Raw genomic sequence first — 12864 nt, forward strand, 5'->3', positions numbered from 1 at the left:
GCATGTACCCCAGACATTTTTATGTTTAACTTATTCAAATCAGTATTGCCTTCCTGTGAAATGCTTATAAGCTTAGAAAGTTTATTGACTGTCTTTGGAAGCTTATTCTGTTTCCTTTGTACCAAAATGATACTGAAACAGGTTGTTTGCCTCATGAGTGTGGAAAAGATAGTAAGGGTAAGGGAGTCATTTTTTATTTTCCCTCCTATATCAGTGTGAATCTTTCATGTGTGGCTTAGTGAACCAAGAGAATATAAGCAGTTAATATAAAATAGCATGTGTGTCTTACAAGTACATACTGTAGTTTCCTGGAATCCTTTTTGTCATCTACCTTTTTTCATAAGTGGATACTGGTAATAAAGAATAGATTTGTCTCGAGCTGAATTAAAGAGTAATATTTTACCTCTAAAAGATTTCTTTTTTTTTTTTAGCACAGAAAACTTCTCCTAGTCTTTCACCTGTTCCTAAAACTGTTAATAAATAAAATTCCTAGCTCAATGACCTTTTAGACTTTCAAGAAGTAATTTTACTTCTTAAAGTCATAGTTATATGCCCATGAATAGTTTTTCCTTTTGGAAAAGAGCTTTAGGAAGTATTGATTTCACACACATCTCTAAATTTAAAATAATATCTTATATAGGAGACTTTCTTTTAAGCTTCCCTAATTTATCAAATTTTTTTTTTAACAAAGCAACCTCATCTCAACTCATGAGAATATCAGTCAGCATCTCTCTGGGAAGTCATTCAATCTCTGTCTTTAATGAGGTGATTTTAGGATGTTTTGTTGAAACATAGTTCTTAAGAACTGAACTTTGAAAATTCGCATAAGAGAAGGTGACTGGGTGCTAAGTGATGTCTCCAAATATCCACAAATTATATTACATGAAAAACTAGAGTTCTTGTTTTCAAAACCTTTTCTCTATGTCTTTAGTGTTACATTATTTCATTTTTTAAAATTACACTTGAACATTGAAGAAAAGGTTGTTCTCTTGTTAAAAAAACAAACATGTTCTCTGGATGTCTGAAGTGGAGATGAGCTTGGGCTACTTAAAGGTAAACCAGTAATTAGTACATTCCATTCACTCAGTTACTCAGTCGTGTCTGACTCTTTGCCACCCCATGGACTGTAGCCCACCAGGCTCCTCCGTCCATGAGATTTTCCAAGCAAGAATACTGAAGTGGGTTGCCATTTCCTTCTCCAAGGGATCTTCCTGATCCAGGAACTGAACTCAGGTCTCCTGCATTGCAGGCAGGAGCCAACAGGTATACAGTACATTCCAGAATTACTCATTATAGGAAGATAAGATCAGTAAAAGCAAACACATGTCAAGTCTATAAATACAGGAAATGGTTTCAGTTTCTCAAGGAACACTTTCATAATGCTTCTGGTGAGAGGCTGGTTGTATTAATAGGTTCACTTGTTCTTTAATTATTTCTTGCTTTTTCTATCCTAATGCTTTTGTTTAGATTTTTTGCCATGTTTTGATTATATCACAATCAAAGGAGAATACTGAACTAAATTTCAAAAATCTACTTTATTTCTGAAAGTCCAGTTTCTACTCATCTTGATGACAGCGATAAAAGAGAATAATCTTACGAGGCAAATGACTTTTTGCAGATCAACTCTTCAAGTAACTGGCAAGAAGATTACAAAATTTAACTTTCTAAGGCCTAAAAGTATTTCATGATGGATTCAGTTATTGATGCGAGATGCTTCATGTTTTTCTACATGCATGTTATCTGAAATGTCACATATATCTATCTGGTGAATCCATTTTCATTACCTCATTACCTTTTTTCTTTCTGTTGTTTTGATAGCCGGGTTTCCCTTATCCATCCCCTCATCATCACTCCGGTCTGATCTCCTCTCCGATCAACTTTGAGCACATCTATCACATGACTGTTAATTCTGCTGAAAAATTTCTCTCTCCTGATTCCATAAACCCTGAATATTCCCCGTCTCTGCGCTCTGTCCCCGGTACACCAAGCTTTATGACTCTGAGGGTATGAAAGCTGAGTTAGGTGTTAACTTGTACTAACCATGTGCGGATCTCTGCCTGGCTTCAATAAGTAACACTGCCACGGGGGTACATTCTGTGTACGTTTTCCTTTGGCCTGTTTCTCTGCTGCCAGACTTCTATCCTTCCTCTTCCTCCTCTTCTCTCTTCAAGTTCTACTTTGTTTCTTCTTTTGAGGAAAAAGATAAGGACTGGGGAAGATTGCAGTTTTATTTCTAAAACAGTATTGGAGGTTTTTCTATGTTTAATATAAGATAATCCCATCATGATATATTTCATTACAGATACTGTAAGAAATAGCCCCCAAGTAAGTCTTTATTCTGTTAAAACAAACAAAAAAACAGGTCCTAGAATTTCTGAATTCTTTATAGCTCATTAGCTCGTTAACCAGTGCAGTTCAGAGAAAATTTTAATGTTTCGTGAAATCTGTAGTAGGCCTGTCTACAGGCCTTTTATCTACAATAAACCCCCTTCCAAAGAGCTCACAATTCTTAAAAATATAAAGTATAGTAGTATCAGTGAATAACAGGAATAATTACCAAAAGAAGGTAGTCTTATTAATATTTGAGTTGCTGATGCACCTTTAATGCTAATCAGGATCCAAAATAAGAGAAGTAAATCAACACGACAAAAAAGCAGAGTGTGCTGCATTCTGAGGGACCGTGACCTGGGTCCTTCCATGCAGCCTTGCATCCTTGTAACTAGCAGCTCTGCAGTGGGACAGAGAGCTGGCAGCCATTCAAACTGAATATCCTTATTTCCATCAAGAAATATGTACTGACTTCAAGGGGGCATTTTCTCAAGTTTGTTTTGCAGATAATAAAATATTTGGATTATATCACACAAACCTATTTCCTGTGACTTAGAAAAAAATAACATCCATTTTTTATTTGTATATTTAGTCATTTTCCAATAAGAAAACTATGTGTAGGGAGAGTTTATTTTTCTATTTTTGTTTGTATTATAAAATTATTCTAAACTACGTTTTAAATGTCATTGTCACTGACATTAAACTGTAATGTTATTTACATGTCTTATTTGATGACATAAGATTACTTATGATAAACTAAGCCTTAGTTTGTTTGCTTGGTAACAGATTACAGTCAGTGGATTCTAGAGGAGGTTGTATAAACTAATCAGTCAAGAATTTTTGATATAAGAGATGGTGGAAATGTTACCTAAGTTAGTCATCTATAAAGAGAAACACTACTATTAGTGGACATGTTACCCTAATCTTAAGCATGTTTGTGAAAGGAGCATCAGATTAAGTTTCATGTTGCTTTATAATGAAGTTGAACTTCAGCTGGATGAATGATCAGACTGTTGGATTTGCAGTTTTTTAAAAGTTTTTCCAGAGTGTATCTTCTGCATGTCATTCTTTTATTACTTCAATATTCAGTGTTACTAAACCACTGGCATTTTTATAGGCCTTCATTTTTGCCATTTTTTCTAGAGTAGGTTTGTTTTATAAAAAAGGACACCACCAAGGTACCTTAAGGTTCATAGCAAAAACAGTAAAAATGGAAAGGTTTCAACTGATAACCCTGTCTCTCTCGAGCTTTCCTCTGCTGCATCATACGCATGTCACCAGCACCTCACAGGATGGCTCCCATGAGTGGATGTTGAAATGCTAGCACTGATTGTTTCCATTTTAAATTTTTTGTTTTGTTAGAGAAAAAAGGGTAAAACATTTGCTTTAACAAATAACACAATAAGAATTACATGGACTTTGCAAATTTGATATATGAACCAAAATGGCAGTGGTGGTATTTGAAGGCAGCCACCCTGCCAACTTTCAATGTGTGTGATTCTTTAAACTGTATGAGTTGGAGCTTTTCAAGAGATATATTAGTGCATGTTTTCCTGATTGCTGGCTTGGGCCCTGCATTAATTGTGTTGTCGTAACCTTCTCTCAGGTACCAGCCAGCCCTGACACCCCTTCTGGTCTGAAAAGTTTGGGGCCATGGAGGAGCCGTTCAGAAGGCTGGTCCTACACACCACCTGTCTAGGTGTCTGTAACTTTCAAAGCATTCTGTAGCTCATTCTCCTACATTGGACCCCAGAATCATTCAGTATTAGATGGAGAACTTTTCCCTCCAGTGTTCCCAAGTTAAATCACCTCACCCAGGCTGTGATGGTTCCAGACATCATGTTTAGGACTCCTGCTGCTTTGTCTGTGAGGCAGGGAGGCTGCCTGGTGACTAAAATGGGAACATGCAAATGGTACTTTTGGTATCAGAATAGTAGAGGGAGTACTTGAGAAGAACATGCTTTTAAGTGACTCTCTTCTAAACAGGCTTATTCAGCTTTTGAGTTTTCCTAAGGAAATAAAAATCTCAGACATAGTAAAAGCTTTGCTTCAGTTATCTGCAGATGTCCATGTAATTCTACGTTTCACTGTCACTTCTAACCATATAACTTTCACTTACTCTTCTTACAACAACAACAAAAAATTCTTATTTACTGATAAGTATTTCGGTGAGTATAAGGATAAGCATTTACGTTTGATTGGCCTGAGGTCTATTTCTGTTAAGGCTTTAGCACGTTTGTGGGTGGGAGGGATTATATAATCTGTTTCATGTTCTGTATCACTATAGTCTAAACAACTTTATTTATTGAGATTAGGGTGAAAAATGGACCTCTCTGTCGAAAATCAATTTATCACTGGATGAAGAATTTTTCTTTGTCTTTTGATCTTAGAACCCTCGGCCTCAGGAAAGTCGGACAGCATTCAGCGGCTCGGTCAGTATTCCGTCTATCACCAAATCCCGCCCTGAACCCGGTCGTTCCATGAGCGCCAGCAGTGGCCTGTCAGCAAGTAAGTACCCTGGGCTGCAGGAGACGCATCCATAGCAAAGCAGCAGCCACGCGTTCATGCATCACCAGGTGTCAATGTCTCAGACGTGGCTGGGGAACGCCTTGTAGGCGCAAGTGCAGGTGTTATGGACGTTGTCATGGGGCCCTTCTAGAGGTCACAGTCCACCTGGGAGACAGACGGGCAATACTACAAACCGTGATGAGAAGTGCCCAACCTCCCAAATCACCATCTAGAACTTTTGGGAGAGACCCTGCCTAGGACCACAGTTTTCCGATTGTCCCCTTTGCTGTTCAGTCAAAATAGCCCATCTCAGTTTTTTAAGATTAGGATTGTTTGAGTGTAATTTTTCTCTGAAAGGAATTTTCCCAAACTTAAAAAGTGTAAATCACAGAGGTGAGGTTCTATAAATGATCACCAGGATGGAGAAAAGGAGCCCAGGAAGAATGTACTAAGCACTAGGAAGCCCCATCAGACACCATCCTTCTGACATTTTATTCTCTGTGTATTGAGTGCTCAGTTCCCACAAGACCCCCACAAGGTAGAATTCATTTTCTTATTTACAAATGAAGAAAACTGAAACTCCAACAAGATAACTTGCTTAAAATCACACTAACGTAAGCAGAGCGGCAGAACTCTATGGTGGTTTGGGTTTTTTATTCAGAATGACAAAATTTTTAAAACGGTAACTTCACATTATGGCTTTTGTTAAACTGAGGACTATATTAGGCATGGAATTGGAAGAGAAATCTTAAGAAATGATTTATGCCTTCAATTAGGTTATAATCTAAGACAGAAGATTGGCAATGAAAAAGTAAAGAGTGCCTATCCAAAGAAACACACCAACAAATGAAAATGAGCACATGTCTAGTGAGAGACCCTCTAGAAACAGGATGGAGTGTTGGGAGGGAGCAGATCTCCTAGGGAGCAACGCTGAGTCAGTGGTTCTCAGCTTGAGATGCATTCTAGAATCATCAGAAGGGCTTTTTAAAAGTTAAGTTGGGAATTCTGCTTTTGTTGGTCTGGGATGGGCCCCAGGCACTGGTATTTTTAAAGCTCCATAATATAATACGCAACATACCCCCAGCACTGGTAACTTCTGCAGTAAGAAGATTATGGCGATACATCTGAGAAGCTCAGGAAAGAAACTAGAAGAAAGCTGTCAGATCACCAAGGACAGGGCTTCAGCAGGCAGGCTCCTGTTCAGTCTATGAAGACATCTGAATGTGGGTGATCATTAAGTATATATGCTTTGAACAGTCACATCTTGACATTTTCATTGAATTCTGGATGTAAAATAACTCAATTTTAGGATTTGTTAAACCAGCAGAAACTCGAAACCATCGATACCTTGTAGTTGTGCTAAAGCTGCGACACAGTCTCAGTCTTTTTTGAATGGTGATCTTAATATTGAAGCTCAACAGAATTAAAACATGTTTAAGTTAAAAACTGAAAAATAGTAGGGAGTGCTAAGAGTTGAACATATATAGTTGCTAACAGTACCCCAGTATTTCCAAGACTTTTCTGGTCATCCCCTTTCCTCCTCTGGATGGTGCCAGTCCTCCTTTGATGTGTCCCAACTCTAAGATCAAAGCAGAGGGTGAGTTTAGAGAAACACACCTTGCTTTTTCATCTGGGGCTTTTTGCCCTGTGGAATGAAAATGCTTCTGTTATGTTCCTTTGTGTCTTTAATGAAAATTCTCTAGAAGCTAAGTGACAGTTCTGCATCATCAGGTGGCATGGTCTTCATTTTTCTGAGATCTCTTCTCGTCAGCTTCATCATTCAGCATGTGTCCTTTGAACATCTGCTCCTTGCTCCGTTCTTGTCAGGGGCCTCCAGAGGCAAAGACCATCCATTAAAAGAATGGCAGGCACATAATTCCAACCTAATATCCAGATGCTCTGAAAGACGTGATGAGAAGTGCTGTAGGAGCACCAGGGAGCAGGAAAGACTCACTGAGACAGTAGCACATGGGTGGAGACTTGAGGCATTGATTCTGCAGAATTGCCTAGTAAGCAGGGCAGCCCAGGCACAGCCAGTGAGAGCAGAGCCTGGCGGCCTGGCAAGTGCTGCCCACTCATCCAGCAGCCCCGGTGGCTGGGCACCAGGGTGGGCTTCAGTGTCAGGGGGCCACAGCCTGACTCACTGTCCATCAGTGGGCTTTAAGCAGAAGGAGGGCTCCTCACCTCAGCCATCTGTGTATTGTCTAGAGGGTCGTCCCCTTCTACACATGTAATCTTTTACCTGAACCATGTGCCGTAGGGTCATCTGCGCAGAATGGCAGTGCGTTAAAGAGAGAATTCTCTGGAGGCAGCTACAGTGCAAAGCGGCAGCCCATGCCCTCCCCATCGGAGGGCTCGCTGTCCTCGGGAGGCATGGACCAGGGAAGCGATGCCCCAGTGCGGGACTACGACGGAGAGGTGAGTGCCTGTGGGGAGCAGCTCCACCTGGGGTTGGGGTTCTGGAGAGGTCCTGAACCAGACAGGTGAATGTATTTCCTGAAGCCGTTCTGCCACCTGGACTGCAGCAGGGATCGGCCACACGCTCCAGCAGGGGTGGTGGAGCCAGTCACTTGGGTTGGAAACTGCAGTTACCCTGGAGGTGTTCAAACTTCTAATAGCTTTCGTATGAAAATAGCCTATGTTTCCAAAGACCTGCAGAAAGGATTAGGGGCATTTGTTCTATTCTGTGCCTCTTAGCTCAGAAAAGGTGCTTTGTACCCACAGTAAAGAAGTTATGCGTGCGTGCTAAGTCGCTTCAGTCATGTCCAACTCGCTGTGACCCTATAGACCATACCCTGCCAGGGTCCTCTGTCCATGCAATTCTCCAGGCAGGAATACTGGAGGAGGTAGGAGGTTGCCATGCCCTCCTCCAGGAGATCTTCCCCACCCAGGGAGCGAACCCAAGTCTCTTATGTCTCCTGCATTGGCAAACGGGTTGTAGAAAAGTCACATCCAGTCATTGGCCAGGGTGGCTGGAGAGGACCCGTGGTGGCCCAAGCCCCTCCTGACCCTCTGCTGCTCCCTGATGTCTTACTCTGGCCTCCCAGGACTCTGATTCTCCGCGGCATTCCACGGCTTCCAACAGTTCCAACCTGAGCAGTCCTCCCAGCCCGGTGTCACCCCGGAAGACCAAGAGCCTATCTCTGGAGAGCACGGACCGTGGGAGCTGGGACCCGTGAGCGGGAGCTGGGACCGTGAGCAGCCTCCGTGCTCAGATGCTCTGGGCTCCCCTCCACTGCCCCCCTCCTCTCACTGTCATCTCTTCCCCAACCTCTGCCTGAAAACGCCAGGGCCGACTGCAGTAGCAGGGCGGGAGTTCAGGAATTCTGCCTCTAGGACTTTCATCCATGCCCTCCTCGACTTAACAGCAACAACCATAAAGGCAGACTTTCATTGAGCAGCTTAGATGAATACTGATTTCATTTCATACACTTAGCGTTGCTTTCCAGACTATTTCACCCCTCCCTAAAAGGTAGCTTAAGTAGACAGATTCCACACATGTAAGCGGTAAGAATAAGATTAGACAGATGTTGTTTTCACAGTAGAGTCTCATGTAGCCCTGAGACAGCACGTGGGGCTCGCCAGTGGGTCCTGGGCGCGCGCCAAGCCCCTTCAGCACCACAGTGAATGTCGACCTGATCGTTGCCAGTAAATCCCTTATCACTAAAACAATGCATATTTTACTACAAAACAGAGTTTAAATAAATACACAAATGTAGAGGTTAAGTACTGAATGTATATAGTAAAAAGAAGCATCTTGTATTCAACGAAAGATGGATGCATATATGAGAGATCATTTAATTTAAAGAAATGTGTTGTTTCCTGTCTGTTGTCCACCTAAAAAATGAAAGGGTAGAAAGGCCTGGCACTGACGTGTAAAGAGGGAGGGTGGGAGGAGCAAGCACCCCCTTAACGCCAGCTCTCACGCTGGGCAGGGGAACCTGTGAGCTTTAGGAGATGCTCTGAGGCTTTGGTTTCATCGGTTTGGAGTGTAAACTGGGAATCAGACTTGTAACATTTAAAGCCTCTTCAGCAGCATCATTAAAAGGCAGATATACTTCTATCCAAGACATTTCTATTTCTAGCAGTAGAATTTGAACCACACTTCTCATCTGTTATTATATTTTGGTATCTTGTGCAGATGAATGTAGAAACGCAGTTTTGTCACCTTCTGGATCCCTTCCATCTGAAAGGACACAAGGAATGGCATAGTTTCTGAAGGGCCATAAAAAGGTTCAGCAGAGTGCTTTTTTCCCTTGGTTAATCTCCTCCCCCACTTGCAGTGAGGCCTGTGTCCCCCAGCTGAGCCAGCTTCTCTTCAGAGAGGGATCTGTTTTGAGGGGGGTGTGAGCATCCTCAGATAAGCCTGGGAAAGGGGTTTAATTACCAAATAATGTAAAACCTCAAATGCAAGGACTTGAACAGCCTTAACCAAATACTCTTTCCCACACGGAATGGGAAGCGGACAGCTCATCCCTGCCGCACACAGGAAGTCAGCCTGCGTGGCCTTCCTGAGCGGGTAAGCTTTGCCTCCCTCCTAGCTATATTGTGTTAGTCCCATTTCCATTTGGATTCCTGCTGTTTTAATTAATGAGATGCAGAACCAGGAATTTATTTCTCCAGAGTCATTTTACCAGTTAAGCACATGAGTAGAGAAAGATAGAAATAAAAATATCTCATGGCCACACAGAGAATCTGCCTCTCTTTTACTTTTTATCTAAATTTCCCTGAGAAGTACCAACAGATTTTCTGCTCTCTTCTTTAAAATTCAGCTAAAAATGGAAGAGCATTCCTGCCATTGCTTGTCTGCATCTTGGTGTGTGAGCACTGTCGTTTTACCCGCCCACCACCACCTCCACACCTGCACACACACACACCAGCCGCAGCTATTCCGCTTCCCACCACAGGCCACAGGGAGCCAGACTATTCCCAGAGGATGCCACTCTCGGGAGCAGGTTACTGAGGTTCAGGGAGAGAAGAAAGCGTCCTGTGCGGGCATTATATTGTGAAATATTACAGTAGAGAATTTTAAAATAATAACAGGCTTGGCATTTAAACATCCTGAGCTTGGCACTTGCTCAGATTTATGTTTAACTTGGGATGGGCATAAATGACTGCACAATTCTAACCTTCTAAATCCTTTGCTTTTGGAAGAGAAGTGTTATGTGGAAGTACTTTTGTGCATTTAGATTTCAAGAGTTAGACCTTGAGTCTGGTTATTGCCATGACTCCAATCACTCCTTAAGTTTGGCACTTCCCAGGAGAAGAGGGAACCTGCCAGCCGGCTGCTGAGTGCCTGTGGCCTGCTCTCCTCCAGACCCTCCCATCCTCTTCTTTCCTTTCCCCTCACCTCTTCCTGCCCCCTTTTCTCCTCTGAGCGGAGGCAGATCCAGCTGAGATTCACTGGACTCCACACTAAGCCATTAGTTTATAGCTTTGACAACTAAGTTTCTGTTGCCTGTAGGTGCTTATTTCTTTCAGATGCTTTTAGGATCAAAATAATAACCATACCTGAAGTCTGGACACCAGTATAGTGAGTCATACCCTGCAGCCCCCCAACAGGGCAGATAAGGGCTTGTCCTGGCTGTCGGACTCACTGGGAGGTGTAATACTACTCCAGTAATCTGAAATGGTCTTAGCAGTGGCAAGAGAGCAGTCCCAAATGTGATTCGTGTCCAATAGGAGACTTGGGGCAGAAACACTGCCAAGGGTGGTAATCTGGGGGATAATTTCCCAAGATAGTGATCACTCAACTGGGTTCATCCCCATTCTCCAATATGAAGCAGTTACCTTCAGAAGCTTCTTGAAAAGAATGATTTGGGAAGATGGGGAATGGATTCTAGAGAAACAAAAAACATAGTGATCACTGAAATGGATCAGTAACAAAGATTATGGAACAGATGTGATGTTGCTGTCTGAATTCATCCTTTGTTTTCATGCAGGACATTCAAAGAAACATATGTGGCAGCAGGAACTTATTTCTCAGTAGAAAGGAAAAATAAGAGGCATTTCTGGCATAGTCTAGATGTGTTGATATTTGGTGCTATCTATGTTCAGCCAATTTGTTGTCTACTCTTGAATTCTAATTTAATCTTGCTATGTGCTTTGGGTGTATAAAATTACATATATACATATACACACACACATATATATATATATATATTTCTTTTTGCCAAAAACAGAAGCCTTCCTCCTTGTCAAATGATTGCTAAAGCAACTTTCTCTTTAGTTACGTGTGTGCACACACACCCCTTACATATGTGTACACAAACCCCTTACATGCATGCACACAACCTACACTTAGTGATTTAATCTTCTTTCTGAGGGAGCATAGTTTTAAGGCTGTGAAACACAACTAAAAAGGGCCCACCTATTTAATTTTCCAAGCAGAGCTTGTACCCAAGCTTCAGGGAAGAATCTGAAATCCTTGTTTTGTTTACAGCAACAATCTGTCATTCCCCAGCTGGTTCTCAGCCTCCCTCTGCCTTCCATATGGTTAGAGTCGTGTCATTTTGTTTCTCAGTGGCCACATCTACTTCTGTGAAAGACCAGTTGCATTTCTATGGACTCTCAGGTATCGTTAAAGAAAAGCCAGAGTAGAGGTGGGCAGACATCCCTGACCCCCAGGTAGAACAGGGCTGTTGTAGAACTGGCCTTTGGCCAAAAGGTCTGTGGTCTCCCAGCTCAGCGGAGCTGTGTAAACTCAGCATCCACTCTCTGGACAGAGGGGCGTTCTCAGCAGCGGCCAGGCTTCACCCCTGCCCCAGTCTGCTGGGCACAGTAGGGAAGTGACTGGGCCCCCCGCTCCCCTCCTCTCACTGGCCCAGCCCCTGCATTCATTAGATAAGCCGCACGACATTTCATTGCGCCCATCTTAAAAACCTCTTTCCCTGTTATGACTTCATTATGACAAGTCCAGCGTTCTTTGCAGAGTCCTGCTCCTAAGGGGGCCTCGCTTCAGCTGGAGCTCTGCCTCGAGTCTCAGCGCTGGTTGGCAGGCCGGGCGCTCCTCTCTCCCTTCCCAGGGACGACCATTACACACACAAACCATTTCATTTATGGGGGGAAATTGATGAAAACAAATCAGCCTTGAAATTTCATGAAAACAAAATGACCTGCCTTTTTATTTGATAGTGTAATATCATTTATTTTATAAATTTTTTAGGGTTTTTCTCATTGTAATATTATTGTACAGTTTTGCATGGCCTGGGTGTAATCATTTTTTTGTTTAGAATATAATGCTGACAAATAAGTGTGTATGGAAGGGGAAAGATAACTGCTTTGGCCTCTGATCACTCTTTGTTTGGTTTTACCCCCTCCGTGTCTTAGGGAACTTTATAAGAGATTCTCTGCTACCAAACAATGGTGTGGATTCTTTTGCACAGAAATATTTAAGGTGGGACAGTCAAAAATGTAACAAGACTCCTCGCCGATATTTTACGTTGGTATCACTTAATATTAACCAGATTCTGATGTATTGCAATAAAACAGGGAACTGTTAGAATTGAGTCTTTTGTCATTTTTCCTGATTAAGAAGTCTGAGGAATGGAGAAAAGGTGACTGACTCTTTTCATCTCTTCGAACCCCGATTTCTGCCTGTCTCCCTCCTCAGCCAGCTTCCTCGTTACACTGGAAGGATGGGGAGTTAATCTAGGACGTTTCTTAGTTCCTTCCATAGTTCAGGCAAGAGTATTGTTTGACTCTCTTGAGGCTTTCAGCTCCCCTCTTGTCAGAACGTCCCTGGTACTCAGTCTGCAAGGCCAGGCTCTGCCTGCGCATTTGTGGGCCGCCCTGCTGTGTGCACTTGCCACAGGAGAGCCCACCACACGAGGACCGCCCCCACCCCCAGCCAGACTTCCCGACCGGTGCCACCGCTGACTGAACGTGGCGACTGTTTACTCTTCCATCTTCTTACTGCAGAGAAGCAGCAGACATGTCCCACAACCTGTGCTTGAGTTACAGTGACACAGCTGAGGACACACAGGAAGGCCGGGGTAGTCTTAACAAAGGAGATCTTAAATTGGCTGC

General features: G+C 42.7%; 1 protein-coding gene across 10 annotated transcripts in view; it reads left to right on the forward strand.

The window, feature by feature from the left end:
- Positions 1–12337, forward strand: part of CDC42BPA (CDC42 binding protein kinase alpha) — a 292824-nt gene extending 280487 nt beyond the window's left edge. For 9 of the 10 annotated variants that reach the window (XM_081486911.1, XM_081486910.1, XM_081486912.1 and 6 more), the window contains 3 exons: positions 4719–4836; positions 7097–7254; positions 7884–12337. In XM_081486911.1, coding sequence (XP_081343037.1) covers positions 4719–4836; positions 7097–7254; positions 7884–8015 — 408 coding nt within the window. In that variant the 3' untranslated portion in view covers positions 8016–12337. Of the gene's footprint in view, positions 1–1818; positions 2005–4718; positions 4837–7096; positions 7255–7883 lie in introns of all 10 variants that reach the window. The other variant, XM_081486909.1, reaches the window with a different exon arrangement.
- Positions 12338–12864: the final 527 nt, after the last annotated feature.

This window comes from Giraffa tippelskirchi, chromosome 5, assembly GCF_054371585.1.
Source record: "Giraffa tippelskirchi isolate mGirTip1 chromosome 5, T2T-mGirTip1v1.2.pri, whole genome shotgun sequence".
NCBI lineage: Eukaryota > Metazoa > Chordata > Mammalia > Artiodactyla > Giraffidae > Giraffa > Giraffa tippelskirchi.